This window comes from Hyalella azteca, unplaced genomic scaffold, assembly GCF_000764305.2.
Source record: "Hyalella azteca isolate HAZT.00-mixed unplaced genomic scaffold, Hazt_2.0.2 contig5294, whole genome shotgun sequence".
Classification (NCBI taxonomy): domain Eukaryota; kingdom Metazoa; phylum Arthropoda; class Malacostraca; order Amphipoda; family Hyalellidae; genus Hyalella; species Hyalella azteca.
The window spans coordinates 383850-404231 of record NW_025935488.1 but is presented as its reverse complement, the minus strand read 5'-3'; the positions used below and the strand labels follow the sequence as shown (position 1 = coordinate 404231).

At 38.2% G+C, this 20382-nt stretch overlaps 2 protein-coding genes across 2 annotated transcripts; both read left to right on the top strand.

Moving 5' to 3' along the window:
- Window positions 1-1271: 1271 nt before the first annotated feature.
- On the top strand, window positions 1272-16373 carry LOC108666578. Its single transcript, XM_018153484.2, has 6 exons — window positions 1272-1383; window positions 7087-7216; window positions 11555-11709; window positions 12382-13076; window positions 14512-14694; window positions 15495-16373. The coding sequence occupies exons 1-6, from the start codon at window positions 1369-1371 to the stop codon at window positions 15670-15672; spliced, it is 1356 nt and encodes a 451-aa protein (XP_018008973.1). The 5' UTR covers window positions 1272-1368; the 3' UTR covers window positions 15673-16373.
- LOC108666577 (major facilitator superfamily domain-containing protein 6) lies at window positions 16371-18128 on the top strand. Its single transcript, XM_018153483.2, has 3 exons — window positions 16371-16575; window positions 17031-17198; window positions 17861-18128. The coding sequence occupies exons 1-3, from the start codon at window positions 16536-16538 to the stop codon at window positions 18055-18057; spliced, it is 405 nt and encodes a 134-aa protein (XP_018008972.1). The 5' UTR covers window positions 16371-16535; the 3' UTR covers window positions 18058-18128.
- Window positions 18129-20382: the final 2254 nt, after the last annotated feature.

Here is a 20382-nt window from a genome sequence, read left to right as displayed (position 1 = left end):
TTCTTTAACATAACGTTCTTGCTACGCTACGTTAAAGCGGATACTCCGACGTTCGTATGAGGGCGGATTCTCCTTCAACTTTTTTCCATTATTTTATTTAAAGTTCTCATCAGTGAGCTCCTGCTAGGAGGCTTCTCAAATAAGACAAATAAGTATGCAATTCGTTTGATGATTTTAGGGAATTTCAAATTATATTGCCATTTCATGCGTCATTCCTTGACACAATAATTATTGTTCTAAAAAGTTTTGAACCTGAATTCTGCACTTGCCAGGGAAAAAAAACTTTCAACTGCATCAGTCGAAGGATTCGTGCAGCAACTTGAATTCCAACCCTGGCAAATTTTTGCGTTACTTCTCTAATTGTTTTAATTATTATATTATTGGTTTAACCAGTGAGGCTTAAAGGAAAAACGTGCAATCGTATTGTATAAGTGACTAATTTTTTTTATTCGTAATTTTTAATGATTCAGGATGACCTTGAGTACTGAGGCTGATGTTGCTGTTTAATTTGTAATGGTTCAACTTCAACTTTTTTCTTCATCAAGGCTCGTATGAATCTAAATTGTTATTTTTAGTATACTGATACTAAGTACTAACCTCTAAGCTCAATTAAAACTGTATACCCAGAACTAAGAAATAAAAGTTGAAAAAATACTCGGTAATAGTATTTCCTGGAAGTCTTGCGCTGATTTGTTATTTGTTTCTGCAGGAAATCCAATTGTTTCCACATGTTTGGGACAGGCCAGACCAATGAAATCATTGCAACGAGATGAGTTGGCAGCCGAGATCTGGTGGAGGATACTTGAGTGAAAGTGGCTTCTGCAAAAACTTTGATTGCCCACAAACACCTCGCCATAATCGCGATCGATCGCATAATTTTCGCCATCATTTGTGAGCAAATGGACGTAGAATGTAATTGGACACCGAGCTTAGAGCATCAAGGAAGTCAAGTTAAAGCAGGATTCGTTTGTCGGACTAGATACCAAGAAGATTATTTTGGATATTTAATTGATCAGTATTGTGATGGATCCTCAGAACTGAATCGTTTGAATTAAAGATATCTATTGAATTTTCAAACTACGTAGAACCTGGCTAAACAGATATTGTATTGTGAGTGCCAAAAGTTTTTAAAGCCTTATAGGGTGTCTGAAGAATTTGACAGTGTGATCCCCCTTTTGGAATAAACTTCGCTTATGCCAAAAGTAACCACAGAGAGACACCTCGCACACCTGCTGGACTTCTCGCGGGTTCGGCAGTGTCGCTACAGCCGCCATGTAGGGTGGTTAGTATTGTCAAACTTCCAGAAAATAGCTCGTGGCTGTTCTAAGTATTAAATTGGGAGCTAACGAAGGATTTGAAGAGACAGCTATGCGCAACAGCGAGGTAAGCTTCTACTACTGTAAAAAATTATCCCCAGCATAAGTGGTTGACCTGTCGTCGAATTTAATGCGAGTTGTCCACTTTCTGAGCTCAGACTCCTCCCACAACTTCCCGTAGTGACACTTGTTTCTGGCACTGTTATAGTTTCACCTGCGGTGGCCGCTCTCTCCGATCCTTATGACTTTTTTTTCTAATGACCCCACTTTATTTCTTTGAGTGCCCTTTGTTTCCTCGATCTTGTGTAATTTTTTCGTTTCATGTCTCTTTTTCTCTCTACCTCCGTTCACTCATGGGACAACCACATGTTTACGTTAGTGTCATGCGTTCTTGCGAATGCCAAAAATGAAGTGTTCCTGCTGCTGCCGAGACGCAGAGACTGCCAGGAAGTTGAGAGCTTCGGTTGTTACGGAAGAAGACTGAACGATCGAAGTCTAATTGAATTGTAGGATTTCACAAATTTCAGAGCCATTCGAAATGCGGGAAACTTTTTGAGAATATTTGCTTAAGAACATAATGGCTGACAAAAATGACGAAAAAAAAACGGTCCACGCCCATCGAATCCCCGGTACCCATCCAAATCTATACTGGAAATATGTACGAGTTAATCAATGCAAACTTTGGTTGTTTTTGCAAATTTTACTACTATAAGTATTTTGAATAGATTATTAGTTTCGAGTATTACTAGACAACATTATTGAATGGAGTTGAGGGAAAGATTTAGTTTGCCTACAATAAAATGAATAAGTTCCCCTAAAATAAACTTTTTAACTATGTCGGCAATTCGAAGTTACTTTTTTCACATTCTTCGTCAGGCAATGATATACAAAGGACAGAAACAGTTGGTATTTTTCTAAAGGCAGCATTGCGTCTGATCTTCCTAAAGATCACGAGTCAGAGACTGGATAACAATCACCGCAACCACATAGCTCAGGATTAACGCAAATTCCTATTCCAAATCTGGCATTGGCATGAAATATTTCAGCGTACGACTGTCGTTGGCCGAAGAATTGATATCGAATCAATATTTTTGAGTAGGAGCCTAAATGATATTAACAAGTTTCGTATATTAGTAATCATTGATAAATTTAGTTTTTGTGCGTGAGGTAAAAATAACGGACATAAAATCGTAGTCTACGATCGCCATGCAACCCACGATCGTCTTATAACTTACGATCAGCAGACCGGCTCCCGTTGAGCATGCATCGCACGGAAGCAATCGCTGCTAAGTGAATGGCTTTTCATCGCTACTTGAGAACATCGTTGTGGCTAAGGTCGCGCGAATCTTGTTTGTTTCGCAAGCGCTTCAATGAAATTTGTTTCTCGATGATGATACTGGAAAACTTCGGAGATTATAATTTTCAGATTGAAAGATTTTGAAGATTATCGATTAGGAAATTCAACGGCCTCGCGATAATCTTAGGAAACGATAATCTTTGGCTCGGCAATTTAAGTAAATTCCATTAATGACATGTACTTGGTTGCTTCTCTTATGTCCATCATTAGGAGCAATACCCGAAATGCTCCAGAGCCTTGCAAGTACAATCAACTGCTGTGTAACATAGCTCCTCTCTAGGGTATCGAGCTGTTTATAAAATTGTAGCAATATCTAACGACTCAGATATAAAACTTTAGAAGAGCTGTGGCATACAGAGCTGCGTTCGGGGACGCAAAGCGGAGCTAAAGAATTCCTGAGTAGTCCTGGGGCTTGAGGGTAGCGGAGCATACGGGGTGTGGATATGAATATGGATCTGCCATGCTGATGAATGCAGACTCAGAGTTGTTGTACAGACAACGCAGAGTTGTGAAAAGTCAAGTTAAATAAATCGACGAAAATATGGAATAATCTATCTATGTAATCAATTCCAGTATTCTATATAACTATTTCCACATCACAATGAGCATTTAAATACATACATGCAGAAGAGACTTCTAGTAACCAAATGATGGCTGGAAAGAGTAATAGTAAATTGAGCAAACCGATGATGGTTAAAGCAAGCAAAATGGTATCGGATCTAGCCGTTTATCAATTAGTTTTATCCTAAGCCACTTTGTGGTATTTATTTACGATTTTAGTCATGGGAATGGTAATTTGGGCTGCACTTAAAAGATTCCTAATTTAATTTCACGTGAAAGATTATTTAATATTACTCAATACGAATGATACATTGAACTTCTATAAATTCAAATAATTTCAACAAATTCAAGCGAATATTTGTGGCCATTTATATAAACTGATGATGTCACCAACTCAATTTCAATATATTCAAAATTTATAAAATTGAATGTCACATTATTAAATAAAATGAAGTTTTGATACGGCAATTAACGATCAAATCCGGCACTGATGGAGCTCCCGATTGGATTATTGACGCTGCCATGACCGTGATTTGGCATAATTAAACTGCCTAGGGAAGCGGCTCTCGTATTGACAGCTGATGAACGAATTAACCATTCAAGCGGCGGCTGTGAAATGCTCACTCTGTTTCCTTCGCTATAATGGCTCATGAATTAACATATGTAGTAGCAATAACTCATAGAGCTACTTACTGTTAAATATACTGTATACTGTAATAAAGTTACTGTATTATTACTGTATAGTTACTGTATACTGTTAAATATACTGTATTGATTAATTACGTATACTATAATTAATTAATACTGTTATTCTGTTAATAAATAATTAAATCATAGCCATAATACTTACTGTTACCAGCTCTGTTAATAATAAAACCAATATCAGTATTGACCTATAATGAATGTAAGGTGTGAACGAATCATTCCGAGTTAGGAAGTTAAGTAAAAAAGGCGGAATTCCGATGTGAAAAGGTTTAACGAAGAAATATTCTTGGTGAATCTCCCGAATTTACGTTGCTTTTCAGTTCAAATGTCATAGGTGCTTGTTGACAATGGTCACAATTGAAACCTGTCTGGATTTTAATCGGAAAATTGTTGACGGTCAAAATTCGAGCACAGAAATCAGGAAGTAATTTATTTGGAATGAGCGCCATAATGACTTTGCTTTTTGACAGGAAAGGTTCTATGTTGAGCGGGTTATGTCCGGGCAACTCAGGCAAAACAAAATAAAATATATCAAACTTATTAACTTTTGGCATGTTAGCGTAAATAAGCTATAAGTTTATAGATGAATAGAGAGAAATTAAATCTCTAATTTTTATTAAAGAATTTTGATTTTATTTGTATTGATTCAAAATAATTTTAAGATTATATTGACCCATCGAAAATTTACTCATTGATGATAATCGAAAATTTATTCACTGATGATAATAAGTTGCATAAGAATACCATTAGTATTGTTCTGTTACAATAGTAATTAACGTATTAATTATTTGGCATAAGCGGTTGCTTTAAATAAAGGAATAAGCTAAATTTAAATATCGTGTACAAAAAATAATACTTAACATGTCATCGTTTTGGGTAAGGAAAGCCGGTTCTATAGTTATCTCTTAAACATTTTGTTGGTTGTGAGTGCCGCCGCCCATTACTCATTGTGATGTTCTCTCCTCACGCAAATAATATTATTCTCAAAAAAAAGACAGAAGCGACACAAACTCCAATTTCACGAAGAACGTTTGCGGTCTACACATGTTATGAACTTAACATTGGCCAAATTATTGATACTTAAGCGAAATACTCCAACAAAGTATTAATTTTCGTAAAAATCCAGCCGCTCATGTTTCTTCATAATATATATACCAGTCCAATTGTATAGATTATCTCTGATTATTTTCAACCACGTTTGTATTCTAGTTCGAGGGATGTGATGATCACATCGCACGTCAGTCAACCGCGTCATCCTCACGGACTGTTCTTTGTTCCAAAGCAACTTCGTGCTGGCGCATCAATTAACCTGACGTTCCTCGCATTCTGCACAAATTTTCTAGAGAAATGCTCCCGTGAGCCTTTGATCAAGTTCTAGTAGAGAACGTTGTCATGTAGCGTAAGCTTTCACATTACTCGTTAACTTAGCTGAACTTGGCTGGGTTCTCTTAAAGAAAAATTACAGGGAAGGAACCGTTGTTAAATTCTCATTGAGTACAACCGCAACGAAGTAAACGTAGTTATATATAAGTTTTCTTTCAAATGACTGCAAGAGAGTAAACGCGACTGAATTCTCATAAAGAGTCATCTTAACGGAGCAAACTTGGCTAAGTTCTCATTAAAAATAAGCGCGAGGGCTGTTGGTTGTCAATAGCTACCGCTGAAGGAATTTTAAAGTGCATGCAGTGTTAATTAGAGCTTAACGCTGTAAAGTGATGGCATTAGTAAATTAGTAAATTTTTAGATTCGAGATTAATCTGAGGTTTTTCAAAGTTTCGTGCAGTGATAAGGCCGAGAAAAGCGCATGGTCACGCTTGACCTTGCATCTAATCTCCTAATCATTAGATAGAAACTGTGCTGAGCTTAGACGATCACACTCCGACTCCGTAGGTGATGCAGGCGGCAGAAATACGTTTGCGCGTCTTCTGAAATACATGCGCTGTGTAGTTCTAGGAACAGGTGTTGCAGGAACACTCCGTATAGGTTATGCAGGCGGCAGAAATACGTGTGTGTGGTTTCTGAAATACATGCGCTGTGTAGGACTAGGAACAGGTGTTGCAGGAAGCGAACATGTATTGTTCGCTTTGCACCTAGGAACAGGTGTAAAGCGATGCGATGGCATCGCTTTACATTTACAGTGGCTCTGTCTAAGTAGAACCTACCTCAAATTCTACTCCGTCATTGATACATGTAAACCTTTTATATGCTATATCACCTAAATAAGGGCTTACAGAGAATTGATTTTAATGCTATTCTTATCTAAGATGTTTATTAAATATCTACCGGTTACGAGAGGCTATATACGCGAAAGTACTCTTATGTCATTCTTACGCGCATTATAAAATAGTCGGAAATTTCGAGGAGGGTACGTGAGGTTTCTCATTCAGCTGGGAATTTATTATACATTGTGAGTTTTAAAAAATGTTTTTTCAATCAACTATTATAAATTATTATTTATATCGCACTCATTATTCTCTTATGATTGGCCATACCCTTGTCTAAATAAAAGTATTGAATTGATAATGTTGTTTTTTACCTCTTTTTTTATTAGATGCATCAGACATACAGTACTTTTCATAACAATTGTATTGATTATTGTCTCTTGATTTACCATTACGCGGGATTCATGACGCACGATATCTTCATTTTACTTACTGATTCATTAAATCGGGAAGGTAATATCTTCATAATTCACATCTGAATCATTCAATTATTTACGTATTTTGCTGGCAGGTATCGCAGCCGCTCTGCATACGTGCCCCGCATATGGCCGCAGACACGGCGGCGATCGCGCTCTGAATAACTATAATTACGATACAGAGACTAATTGTGCATCATTAAAATCTAAATTCAAGGTACAATGAATGCAGACCATTTGATGACGTTACGTGTTTGTTGGCGCTGAATTAGCACAATGAACGAATGGTCTTCGAGTCCTGTTCAGAATGTTTGTTCATGGTATAAATTATATTTATTGCAAGTCTCATGATCTCTCTTTTTAAATATTGTTCAACTCACAACATTCCTTAACATCTAGCAACCTTCGTATTATTTATGATTTTCGCATAAATTAGGTTATGTAAACGATTAGGACTTGAATAGGATTATAAAGAAGTCCCCAAAATTACCGGGACCTCTCCATTGCAGGAGACTCGCGAGCCCGAGTCGTCACCGCCCCCCGGGGGGCACGAGCGCCCCAGGTTCCTGGGGCTGGGGGGGCGCTGGTGCGACCTACGCACTGCTCGCCTCAAGCTCATCTACTTCACACTCTTCGCTGGTACTCATTAAGTCGTTAAGTCGAGCTTTAATTAGGTTAACACTTAAGAAAGTCATTTTTAATGTGATAAAATCTGAAATAAATATTTAAAATTTGGCCTAGCTGAAAAAGGGGTAATTAAAATGGAAATAGACCAAGAGTGAGAAAGTTGGTGTTTTCACTGTGATTGGACAAAATTTTTCTTGTGTAGGGAAAGTGAATTGAGTATTCATTTTCTATTCATGGTGAAGGGGATGGGGGTTCGATGAAACAAAAAAATTAAATAAAAAGAATCACGATTATTTCTCTTTTTTGAGACACAAATTGCTGAATAAAACTAAGCATCATATCCTTGTTTTCATTGCTAACTACCTAAGCAAGGATTAGTATTGTTCTATGGACTAGAAATAACAAAAATATAAAATCAAATAAAATGACCCACTTTACTCCGACTCCGGGTACTGTGCATGGGACAGTCGATGCGCATGGGGCGCATTGGGACAATTAACCTAATCATGATATCATCAAAATTATTGTCAAATTTCAGGATAGAGTTATGTCTTTATGTTCTTCCGCATTTCATAGGGTAGCTAAGAAGTGCTATTAAAGTTTCCCAAACTGACAAAATCAGTTGCTGCAGGAAATAAAAAAGTTTCGATTTTTCTCTTCGACGCAGGTAAGATATTTCACAATCGTCAACTTCGTCTTTTAGCGCTGTTATTAAGCCTGCATGATATGCTTCTTGATCAGTTGAGTCAAATTCTACAAGACCGTAATCAGGGAGCTTTGGTTCTCTCTGCAATGGTTTAAAAGAGTTATGAACCTTTTTCTCTCTGTACTTTTGCGTCTATTGCATCAGATGAATTATGTAAACCATGAAGTTTTTCTTCTGATGGAGGTTAGGAGGAGCCGGTGTCTCTTTCAACGAATATTTGGCGGCGAACGGTCACTTTCTTTTTCATTTAGGAAGGTACTGGCTCGGAAGGTCCTATAGACTGTGATGTATCACCAGTTGGAACTGCCTAAATTTTATATTATTTACTAATAATATTTATTATTATTTATTCATTACTTTGAAAATGCCTAGAACGAATAATACAATAAAAATTCGAAAAATTAGAATCAAAGTTGATGAGAGGTGCTGACCAGTTAATTAGTGGATTATAAGCATATTTATTAAGGAAAACCGTCCAGTTTCTTTGTTGACGTGATCGTGCAATCTAATAAAATAACTCTACATCTATTTCGAAACATTCATATTTGGTAGTAATATCATATTAGCGCAAGCTGCTGTTTCGATTTCCAATTGATTTTTTAGTTGAATACAGCTTGGTTCTTTCGTATAGTTGTTTATAATTCCTATACTTTAGGTTGATTAATTTTTTTTAAAAATTCCCATACATAAGGCTGACTAAAAAATTTTCCACTGAAATATTACCTGCAACACTTAGCTAAGGGAATTGATTTAGTTCATTACATTAGCACATTATTACGCTAAGATTAAATTGATAAAATTACAATCTTCTTCGCCCTTACTTTAAAGTAAATTTGAAGTTATTATGCGCTATGTTGAAAATACAAAATCTAAATTGAATATCATAATTTTTCTATCACTGTTCTTTAAAATTACTCAGTTTTTATTCGCTAATAATAGAAATTCTTTCAACACACAATAACCGATTAATTTATCATTGCTTGCAAGCTATTCAACTTTTTACGAGTAAAATAGGTAATTTTTTCAGATATAGCAATGTTTTGTTCGTTCTAAACTATTTAAAGGTGAACTAGTTGAAAAGTTCTACTAAAACTAATGTAATCTTATGTTATTAAATCAAGTGAAAATCAGGCTTTAAATTGAAGTCATTGAAAATTCACTCAGAGAAAATAATTGTTATTCGCTTCTGGTTTGGTAAATTCCCGATCACTTATTTGTCAGAAGGCACAATGGTCGGGAGGCAATATAGAGCGGAACCTACTTAATAATATATGTTCTACCCGGACCTGAGAACAGGGTATAGTTGTGAGTGAGGGATAAGTAAAGACACTTCTCTTTATTAAACTTATCTTGATACGGGGTGGTTCTAAGTAACAAATTCATTACGAAGGTATGGCTGTGGCTTCGACCGTCAGGTCGACGTAACTCTTAAAGAGTGCTACATCACAGTGGTCGTGCTAATTACTATGGGGACTTATTAATTAAGGTGCCCGGCTCTCTTACAGACTTACTACTTTCGCCCACAAGTGCGGTCCTGCTTAAGTGATGTTGTCATGTGATGTTGTCCATGCCGACTCAGAGTCTAGTACTATTCTAGCAATTTCTCCCGCGTCTAGTGAATATTGCGTCTCTATTACAGATAATCTAATCTTGGAATATAATTATAATGAATAGAATGAGACGCCTGATCGACACCAGACATGTTATTACTATTATTATTATTATTTATACCACTACACTATTTACGTTAAGAAACCTCTCGGATTTTTATTGATCCACAACAATTATTCGGATTTGTTTTAAAACTCAATTAAGGTGAAACCATGTCCAAACAATAAAACAATAACAGCCATGCACATGAGGCCTCACGAGAGACCCAACTCTTGACAGCCTCAATTCTCCAAGCGAGGTTTTACCAATTCAGAGGATGTGCTCAATTAAATGGCCATATAATCTTCCAAACAAATTATGTACGGCACTGTAACGTGTCACTATTTAATATGACTTCACATTACAAATAGCAGTTTTTAAGCCCTATTATTCTATATATACGCTTGTTCCCACATCAATATTTTACCGCAATAATCTCGCTATACTGAGTTCCTTAACACCCACATCGTTATTTCTGCCCAAATTTCACTGAGAATTAAGTTATTTAACATCCGCCTCAATATTTCTATCAAAATCTCAGTGGGCATCAAGTTATTCAATACCTGCATCAATATATGAACTCAAATCTCATGTACCCCGCCCTCGCTTGGGGACAGGTTAATTATTGGGCTCAACCGTAATAACCCTATACACGATTCAGTACATTCTAATTCAGATTCTCAACCTTAAATCCACAACATCTACATCAATATTTGTACCCACCATTGATGCGGATGTACCCACCTTCAATATTTGTACCCACCCATTTTCCGCACAACACATACCCCTGCAACTCCGACAACGTAGACTTTACATCACGACCCCAAACACCGCCCTCTCCCGCGCTCTATCATGAGTCATCATGTGATTGTGTTGGGAACTCGCAGCGACAAGGTTTTTGCAACGCTTCCCAAGTTATGACGCTTCTTATCTCTGTAAGATGCCCAGCCTCGTTTTTTGGGTCTCAAATCCAACAAATCTTGACAAATCCTGCACTCAGATCTGACGACTTGCATGTCTGCCGCTCCCGGATAGAAGTTGTCTCGCTCACAATTTTTTTTCTGGGTGGACTTGCATGTCCATTACTTGGTCATTTTTGTCATCAGTCCCATCGTCCCTCGATTTATCTTCCACTACACAACCTCCTTCATTCCATAAATCATTCCTCAATTTATCTTTCATTTTATTTCTCTATTTATTCATCCTAAACTTCACTCTTCCCTTCTTTTGTTCCTCATTCCATTCCTCATTCATGATCGCTCACTTCCTCATTTGCTGCTTCATCACGTCTTAGCAGTCAGTCAAAATTGATAATAAAATGGCATTATTTATAATTATCAAAATGATTTAAATAACATCTTCCGACAAGTATTCATTCATTGCTATTAAACTCTGATTTAATATCTCTATCGGCATGGTATATTGAGTCTAATCTCTACAATATTCAATAAATCGCATCGAAAAACATGAATGTTTGTAATTTCTTGCAGTAAAAGTCTGGTTGTCGCTCTTACGATGTTCAGCTCAAGCTTCTCGCCTCTCATTGCATTGTCGTCGAAAAATGTGAAATCAATTACAGGAATGTTCGATGGAAAGTATTTTGATATTATTGTCGCAACTGTAATTTCTTTAATGAACAGCAGCTGTTTTGCTGAAGGGAACAGTTTTGTTTACCAATCGAAGATCGTTCGTTGTAGAATTTTTATCGCAATGTTAGTACAGAAATGAAATAGAAAGGTAGCACCACGTAGGTATAGCAGCGTAAGTTAAATAAGGAGATATTGAATTTGAAACGGTGAAATCACGTGTGAATATTATACTATACGATTCAAATTTGGATCCTGGCGTAATCGAAGAAAGGATGGCATGTGTGATGATGATGTAATGCAGTGGTGATTGTGGTGCATTACATGTATGGTCATGATGTGACACTAACGTTATAGTGACCTCAGTGTCGTGTGACGTGGCACAAGTGTGGTGGTGATGACCCACAGGCGTGGTGGTGGTGTGGGTGCAGCTGGGGCCGTACCAGAAGACGCTGGGGCTCAGTGACGGGGACACGGGGGTGATGAGCGTCGTGGGGTCGTGTATGATCATCCTGGGGCCTCTCACCGCCGGCGTCTGGGCCGATGCTATGGGCGACTTCAGGGTACGTCTCGGATCATTATATTTTATATTCTTAACTAACAATTTTTAGCGCATTTCTCATTTATGGAAAAAAGGCGCTGTTGTGCTCGCCATGTCCGTCCGTCCGTCTGTCCGTCTGTCTGTCTGTCCGTCCGTGACTTCACGTTTTCGTCGACGAGAAAATGCGCTCTCTGTCACTCACTGCAGTGAGTACTGACTTAAAATTTTATTTTATTTTGTTATCTGAATATTACTTGTGATGGGCATTAAATGTATCACTGATATACCGTAAAATTTTCATAATGACCAATTCGTTATTCAAGCTTATTATGTAACTGCTGTTCGAAATTTGTTAAATATGTTTTTCCGTTATTTATTTTACTTAAACTATAAATTTGAGTCATAAGTGGGAGCTATTATGTCAGTATCAGAGAAGGAATAATCGCACATTATTGTTACTTGTCATCAGTAGTAACATATAGTTAGTTAAGCGATAATTTCAACACAGAATGTATCCTCCTTCTGCCTTTTTGGCTGCCTTCAGGTCACTAACTTGGACGGATAATTTCACCGGATGCACAATATCTATAACATAACTAATATAAACAACGCTTATGAGAGTTGTTACTAACACTAATGCATTAATAATAACACATGTTTTGGATTTTGATTGGATGTAACCCCCGCCCCACAGCGGCTGCTGGCTGCCACTGCCTTGCTTAACGGCGTTGTGGCCTTCTCCTTCACCCTGGTTCCTCCCATCCAAACACCGAATGTCTCCTCACTTAACGTCAGTAACACTTCAGTAAAATTATGCCGCTGTTTTGAACTGAACGCTAACGATAACACAACTCAAATTTTTGGCAGAAACGCGATGAATTTCCAAGCGGTTAGCGCCGTAGCGCACGAAACTGCAGGACTCGAAATATCAGGAATCGATTTGCTAGGCACAACCGAAGCTTCTGACACACCGAGCAACTGCCATGAGAGCAGGCAGAACCAAACTCTCATATTGTTGCTGCAAGACAAAACAAAAGTCTACGCCAACGTCAATATTTCTTTTTATGAAATTACTGAGCGTGAAATGCGAGCCCACGACGAAAACATAAATCGTGACAGCTCATATGAACAAAACACGCGAGCAGGAAGCTTAGAAACAGAAGTACGTGGAAGAGAAGAACCAAAATCAGGCCGAGAAGAGCAAGGAGGAGACAGAAAAGAAGAAGGAGCTGACGTGCGCGATACTTCGGGCAGGTCGTTCAATGCTCCTGAATGTGTTTCTGAAGAGCAAATTATCGTGGCAGATAAGACCAACGAGACGAACGGTGATGAAGGCAGCAGCAAGGCAATAACGTTCTGGAGCTACCTTGTTCTTCATGCGAGCTTTATGTGAGTTTACACGTGAATCATTAAATACAATAGCATATAAAACTCTGTGATTAAACAACTTAACTATGATACACTGCATGCAAAATAATTATCACTCGTATTGTTGGCACCACAATGGCATTAGCGATTGGCATTAAGATCATGGCGTACTGTTTTAGCAGCGATGTTATTCATCATGAGTTGTCCAATTTACTTTGCCGACGTCGATTTGTGAGCAATAGAGCGCTGCTTGCCCGAGTATTGGACAGGAAGACTGCAGTTGTCTCGTGTCCTCCATTCCACGGCAAATATGGCCGTCATAACTTGAAATACCATCAAGCATCTCAATCTTAATTTTCGATAGCAATAGGACCAAGTTTTTCTTCTGATATCCAATATTTATTGCCTTAATAATAAAACCTTTAAAAGTGCTATTGGAACGATCTACAACTTTTTTCCCATAATCATTGAACTCTTGACGTCAGGCATTATAGTTAGGCTATAGCATGAGCTTCATTTTTTAAATTTGAATAACAAATTATTTTGCTGAGCTTTAATAAAGAGATTTAATAAGTATTTCGCTCACTTGAGCTTCCAAAGATTTCATTTCTTCTCCTTATCAACCCACATGCAGTAAAAGCCACCTACAGTGTTTGTTCATTGTACATTTTTTCTCGTCAAATTCACTGAAACTAAAAATTTAGCCAAGCCATTCGCTTTAAGGATTGAACATCTCTTGTTGTACAAGAGATGTAAGTTATTGTGATATTGTAAATAAAAATAATCCTCAGTTATTTAATCGAATAATTAGTTATTTGATTTACTTGACATTCCTAAGCAAATGTATAGAAAACTGTCAGGTTTTAACTCTAATTTCTTGCACTTTTCAACATAAATTTGCAAAATTTTCAAGATAAATTTGCACTCTTGGTTAAAACACGTCATTTTCGGCGTTGAAATCCACGTATTCACCCTAACTCAATTCTCTCAAGATAAACGCTTTCGTATTATAGCGGCGTTAGGATACATGTTCTGAAATTATGACGTTGAAATTTGTTGTAAAATGTAAACTATTGGCTCCCGCATTTTTCGTGGACTATCACTTTACTATTTTTCCACTTGGATGCGTATGGTTAGTAGTAGACTATCGTCAAGGGTTGATTAAAGTACCGTTCTTCATTTATCAGCTTTACGGTTGATTTATCAGTACCGTTCTTCATTTATCAGCTACTCGAAATCGATATGGGCCAAACGTAACTCAAATGCTTTTACTTGAACATTTAGTTTAATTTCTCGCCAGTCTTTTCGAGTCCCAACATTAATTCTTAATAATTAGTAATATTTAATATCAAGGAAATGCCCTTAGATTTATTAATTTATGAAATATAATCGTTGGGATCAATATAATGCCTGTGGATTGAAACATTTATTCCGTCTTTACGACGTTTCCCCGTAGGTTGTTGAACAGCGCCAGCATCTCAATGTTCGAGAGCGCAGTGCTCGCTCAAGTCTCAGAACGCGAGGTGGACTACGGACAGCAGCGATGTTTCGGCTCCATCGCCGCTACAGTCTCGGCCCCGCTGGGTGGCGCTCTCGTCGACTGGACCAGCTCTCCTGACAAAGGAACCTCCAGCTACAGGTACTTTTATCTGCATTTACAGGTGCTTGTATCTCCACTATGGTGATCTCGGTGCTTTTATTGTCATTATGTGCTCGTGATTCGTTTCGTCTTTCGCGACCAAATTGTGTTAACCGCGCCAGCCAGTGAAAGTGAATGTCCCGAACAGAAGATTCGTGTCAAAAACAGACTTTTTCTCGCTTAAGTACTGGAATAACCTTTTGATAAACTTTACCATTAAATTTTTGCAGAACGAATGTTTAATTTTCAGCCTAGCTTTAAAAGTAAAATGAATATGACATCAGCAACCTATTGCACATTGCTCGCAATCAATTAATAAACATCATCATAATATTCATTATGACAGACAAACTGGCAAGTTTTCAGAAAAAAGTTTTTACTATTCACCTTTGAGTGTTTCATTTGTTTGGGCATTGTAGTTTTGATATGTAATGTCCTTCGGTCTTTATTGTAGAAAGACCGCCATACGCGTAATTACGGGCTACGTTAATTCATTAACTTTCCCCGTATATAATTTGATTTCTGACTTCTGTAGTGGGCTTCACAGTTTTATTCATCTACCCTCGATATTGACGGCAGTGTTCGTTTCGCCGATCCACGCTGTACAGACCCAGACAGATCTACGCTGTACGCGTCAACCGGCCTGATGTCGGGTTGTTGAAGAAGGTTAAGAAGGGCGCTACCTCCTAAATTTTCTCGTTTAAATATTGCATTCTGGCTCGCTCAACTTGTACAGACTTAGCAGTTTTCTTTATTTCTTCTGCATTTAATATCTACTTATGTGATAATTAATCACGCAGAGCCACGCTGTACACGTCGAGCTGTCTGATGTTGCTGTCGAGCGCCCTACTCTCCCGCCTCGACATCAGCTTCAAACGGTCCGCCGGTCCGCACCTCGCCGGTCTTACATCAGTCATCGTCTCCAACCTGCCCCTCGCCGCCCTCCTCTGTGAGGTCTTTCTAGGAGGTATTTCTTGAAATTACTCGTAGCGAGAAACTGATTGTGTCTTTGAGTTGTCTTTTTAGGAGGCATTTCTCGATATTAATTTAGCTTGGAAGTGATTCTACACATGTTTGAACTAGTCCCTTCGTGAGGCGTTTTAGGATGCATTTATTTGAATGACTTTTTCTTCTCGCGTAATTGTATGTATGTTTTCATATTTAGCTTTTTGGGCTTTCATCGTGGCCTCAGTTATAAGGAGCCTCTGACTCACTAAATATGGCGGAAGTATTGAATGCATTTGGGCCGTTTTCAACTCATACGTTAGATCGCATTACCACCATTTATCATTGTCCCAATGAATTCTATAATAATAACGGAAGGCAATGCACTTCACACTTCAGCTGAAGTAACATATATTCACTTTTCAGTATACCTCAAAACCTCCTAATTGAACTACGCAATTATAACACTTAACAGCTAAAGAGAGCGTAAAAGATTTATTTTTCAATTTGCTCGGCCGGTCTCAGGGGCTCATAATCTTGTTTTTTGCGATTGATTTTTCCACTTTAAGTAGTCATGAGTGATCAGCTGGCAGAATAACATTAACACGATTAGTATTGAGTCCCAGCTGCTACCAGGTCTGTAGTTCCTGCTGGTACCAGGTCTGTAGTCCCTGCTGGTGCCAGGTCTGTAGTCCCTGCTGGTGCCAGGTCTGTAGTCCCTGCTGGTGCCAGGTCTGTAGTTGGGCTACTGCGAGGCGTTCGTGTACCGCTACCTGCATGACTTGGGGGCGTCGGGGGCCCTGCTGGGGGCGACGGTGACCGTGGGAGGCAGCATTGAGGCCCTCCTCTTGTTCTGCCTCTCTGGCCTCATTTCGTGCCTCGGAGAATCTGTCCTCATGGTTGCTGGCTTCTTCTGCTTCAGCGCCAAGTTTTTGGGTAAGGATAACAATTTTATTAATGTAGATCATATTAATTTTAAAAGTAAAACGAGCATATTGATGTTTTTAATGTAGAAGATAATGATGTTAACAAGTATAAAAAAAACAAGTTACAACACGTAGATAAGTTACTAATATGCTCGAGAAATATTCTAAAAAAGCAATAACACATAAACTTTGGAATTCGCGCACATTATATTACTAGCATAGGTAATTGATATGAATATTATATACGGAAGATGGGTAAGTACTCATTATCATGCGATACTTAATGCGATCACTTGGTGACTATCGGTCGGTACATAAATTTTGTTGGACAAAATTGCAAGACAGAACCCAGATGTAACATTTATCCCCGTCACTAAGTGCATGCATGTAACCAAGTCACAAATATATTGACTACAACATCCTAATTAACGGCATTAATGTTATACAGTCTGTACCTCACCGCAGGTCTGTACCTCCTCCAGTCTCCGGTCTACGCGCTGGTCCTTGAGACCCTCGACTCTGTGGCCACAGGCCTCTTCATGGCCGTGGCCTCGATGCGCCTCACTGCACTCGTCCCTTGTGAGGCCCTCGCCTCCATGAGGGGCCTGCTTGGCACCGTTTACATGGGCCTCGGTACTAGACTTTTCCATGTGACTATTTGAACTCATGTTTCACTAATAATAAAAATTCAGACTCACCGACAGGAACGAACTATGGTCGAACATCACAAAATGCTGTTCTGTGAAAATGAACGATGTGGTTCATTTTCTGTGAACCACATCGTAACCATTTCATTCTGTGATTCGGAACTATATGATGCGGTTGTCGTATATCGTCATTGCAGATGCTAAAAATTTAGTTTATTGTTGTCATCTGGCGACATTTATTGACACAGTGCAATTTGGTGGCATAGAGCAATCTCGTGCAAACCTTATCATCGCCGAAATTTATGATCGATTTGGACCTTCGTGAGCAGATTATTTAGATGTTTGAAATGATGTCATCACAACAGAGAAAAATTTTGTGAGAGCTTGACAACCTTCAATAGAAAAAAGCTTCAGAAAAATAAAGTTTTCCTAGTTTATTGTTTTTATGCAATTTAAATCTTGAAGCAGTCAGCATCTTGAAATAATTGTATATAATCTTGCACTTCGAACTTGTATTTAAATATTTTATTACTTTTATAGTATACTCTACATTCTCTCTTTATATTCCTAATCAGTTATGGATATCTTTAATCACAAGTATCTTCATCTTTAATAATCGATGAACTAAACTCATTTCCTCATAAACAGGCAAGCTGAGCGGCGCGGGCGTGGGCACCGCCGTGGTGCAGACGTACGGCACCCGAGCGTCGTGGGCCATCATGGCGGCCGCGGCGCTCACGGCGGGCACGTTAGTGGCCGTCGTCTCCTGCGTCGTCAGGAGACCTCACAGAGACGATGCGGTGCACGCATCGGACAACAGCCTTCGTGGTGTGTGTGTTCAATGAATTATCACAGCGGAAATTTCACTATCTAGAAGCGATTTTAAATCTACCGTCCGTTGAAAAGATTTGATCAAGAGGCCAGTCTAGTCATGAAAAGTACAAGAATCGGCGACAGGCCTATCCAGGCCTATTCTTCAATGCCGAAGATACTATACTATACTACTGAATGAATAATTTGTACACGATATGTTAAATGAGAGTTATGAATAAATGAAAGTTTCGGAAGATGTTTGGGACTCTTTCAGGAAGAGGGTTTATGTATGAAAATAATTACAAAATAAAATTGTAAATAAAAAAGGTTTATGTAAAATATTTATTACTTGTGAAAATAAATTTTGGAGAATAATATATGTACATTTGGGGTTTAGATTGACTATAACACTGTTGATCAACTTGTATTAAGTAATAGAACTGGTTAAAATGCCATTCTCCAGATCTGCGTGAGAGAAGTTAAGAACAGTATAAGAATCGGCTTTAGGGCAACCCTGCCTATTCAGCAACGCCGATATTACTATGACAAACGTGCAGTTGCATTTGTAGTTTTGCTGCAATGAGGTACGTAGTACATGGCTGCAATACTGTGATAGGTACCATTTCGTTACTCATTAACAATGATAGTTGCCAATTGTAATCTTGGTAACGTTGATTCTGAATCGATTTCGTTCATTGCTCTTCCCAGGGTTGAAATACGTACTTCTACTTTAATAAATGTATAAGAATATTTCGCTGAAAAAATGTATGAATATGTTCTAGTTTTATTTTGTTATCATTCATATTTTCACAGTCCTATTTGTTGAATAATTTAGATATTTACATGAAAATTCTTTATGATTATGTAATAAAATCAATATAAATTTTATTTTATGTTTCTGAATCATGGAGGCACTTGTGTGCAAGATCGCGGAGATCTGTAATTAGTTTGTACTCATACATTTAAAAGAAAGTAACTGGTCCCTTCTTGAACCTAGTAGATTGCCAAACGTCTGATCCTATCTTCAACATTATAAAGTGAAAGTGAATGATCTTTTCCCAACCTTATAAAATAAAGTCAACGGGGCGTTTCTCCGATCATGATATAGTAAAACTTAAGTGGTCCTTCCTCGAACCTAAACCTCATGATATTTACCATAATTCTCACGGGTGAAACCAACGCGAATATTGAATAGGCTACGAGTGTTTGGTTTACTCAACCGTTGAAAAAAAAATGAGATGCTTTCCGCGTGAACAATAATTCCCATCGCGTAGGAAACCCCAATTTATTATTGTCAAATATTTGAACTAGGACATCAGGTGAGGATTATCTCGACAAAAAATCCACATGAAATACGCTGTTACCTTATTTGAGTTATGAGTTTTTTAACATTCAAGCCATGATGCTCGAGTTATTTTTAATGGTCCAACATTCCGATGTAGTTTGATAAGCCGGACCAAATCTGCATTAGTTCAACAATGGCCAAACTCATGGTTGAACTAGAATTTAGTTCAACCAAGGTCCAAATCTATAAGAGACTGATTTGAGCAGGTAGCACGCACATAACGGAAAAAATAATTTGGGAAATATAGAACCCCAGCACGGGAAAATACTTTGATTGACTAACCTTGGTATTAAGGTTTAAAAGCGTATATTAATTTTTATTCACATCTCTTAAGAAAACGTCTCGGACAAATTTACGGCCGGATCTAAGAAATGCAAGAATTTTTGTGCTGCAGTTAGGAACGTACAAAATTCAAGACTTTTTAATATTATTATATAACTCATATTTGCAGTAGCATAATAAATGGCTTGCTATTTCAAAATTATTGCAATAACGCAGGCAGGGTGGCCCAGTGGTTAAAGTTCAGCTGAGTACCGTACCAAGATTGGAGCAGGGAGGCGCGGGTTCGATCCCAGCTCTGTGCGCCAGTTTCTGGTCAGAATCGGCAAGGAGCAAAAAATGCAGCATCGAGTTGCGTGTTCGAGACTCGCAACAAGCTGTGGATGTTCGATGTTCTGCGATGTTAAAGAATCGGCTACAGGCCTACACTGTTAGAAAAAACGGTACCACTGGCGTTCTAGTGGCCGGTCGCCTTGTGAAAATCAACTGTTTCGCCGTTTTTATCAGATGTTGTACGGATTTATAGTGTTAAATTAGAATAAAAACGGCGACACGGGGTTTCTTTTCACGTGCCGACCGGCCACTGAAACGCCGGTAATACCATTTAACGGTAATTTTTTTAACAGTGTACGGCCTAATAAACGCTGAAACCGCTATTATATTATACAATATATATCATATTATAAAAAATATTCTTTAAACCTGGTTCATTACTTTTTAACAGATACTTCTG

Coding starts and splice junctions, on each gene's coding strand:
- LOC108666578 (XM_018153484.2), top strand. Junction 11,710..12,381: donor ATGCTATGGGCGACTTCAGG/GTACGTCTCGGA, acceptor CCCGCCCCACAG/CGGCTGCTGGCTGCCACTGC. Junction 14,695..15,494: donor AAAGGAACCTCCAGCTACAG/GTACTTTTATCT, acceptor TTAATCACGCAG/AGCCACGCTGTACACGTCGA.
- LOC108666577 (XM_018153483.2), top strand. CDS start 16,536: ATGGTTGCTGGCTTCTTCTGCTTCAGCGCCAAGTTTTTGG. Junction 16,576..17,030: donor CTTCAGCGCCAAGTTTTTGG/GTAAGGATAACA, acceptor ACCTCACCGCAG/GTCTGTACCTCCTCCAGTCT. Junction 17,199..17,860: donor CACCGTTTACATGGGCCTCG/GTACTAGACTTT, acceptor CCTCATAAACAG/GCAAGCTGAGCGGCGCGGGC.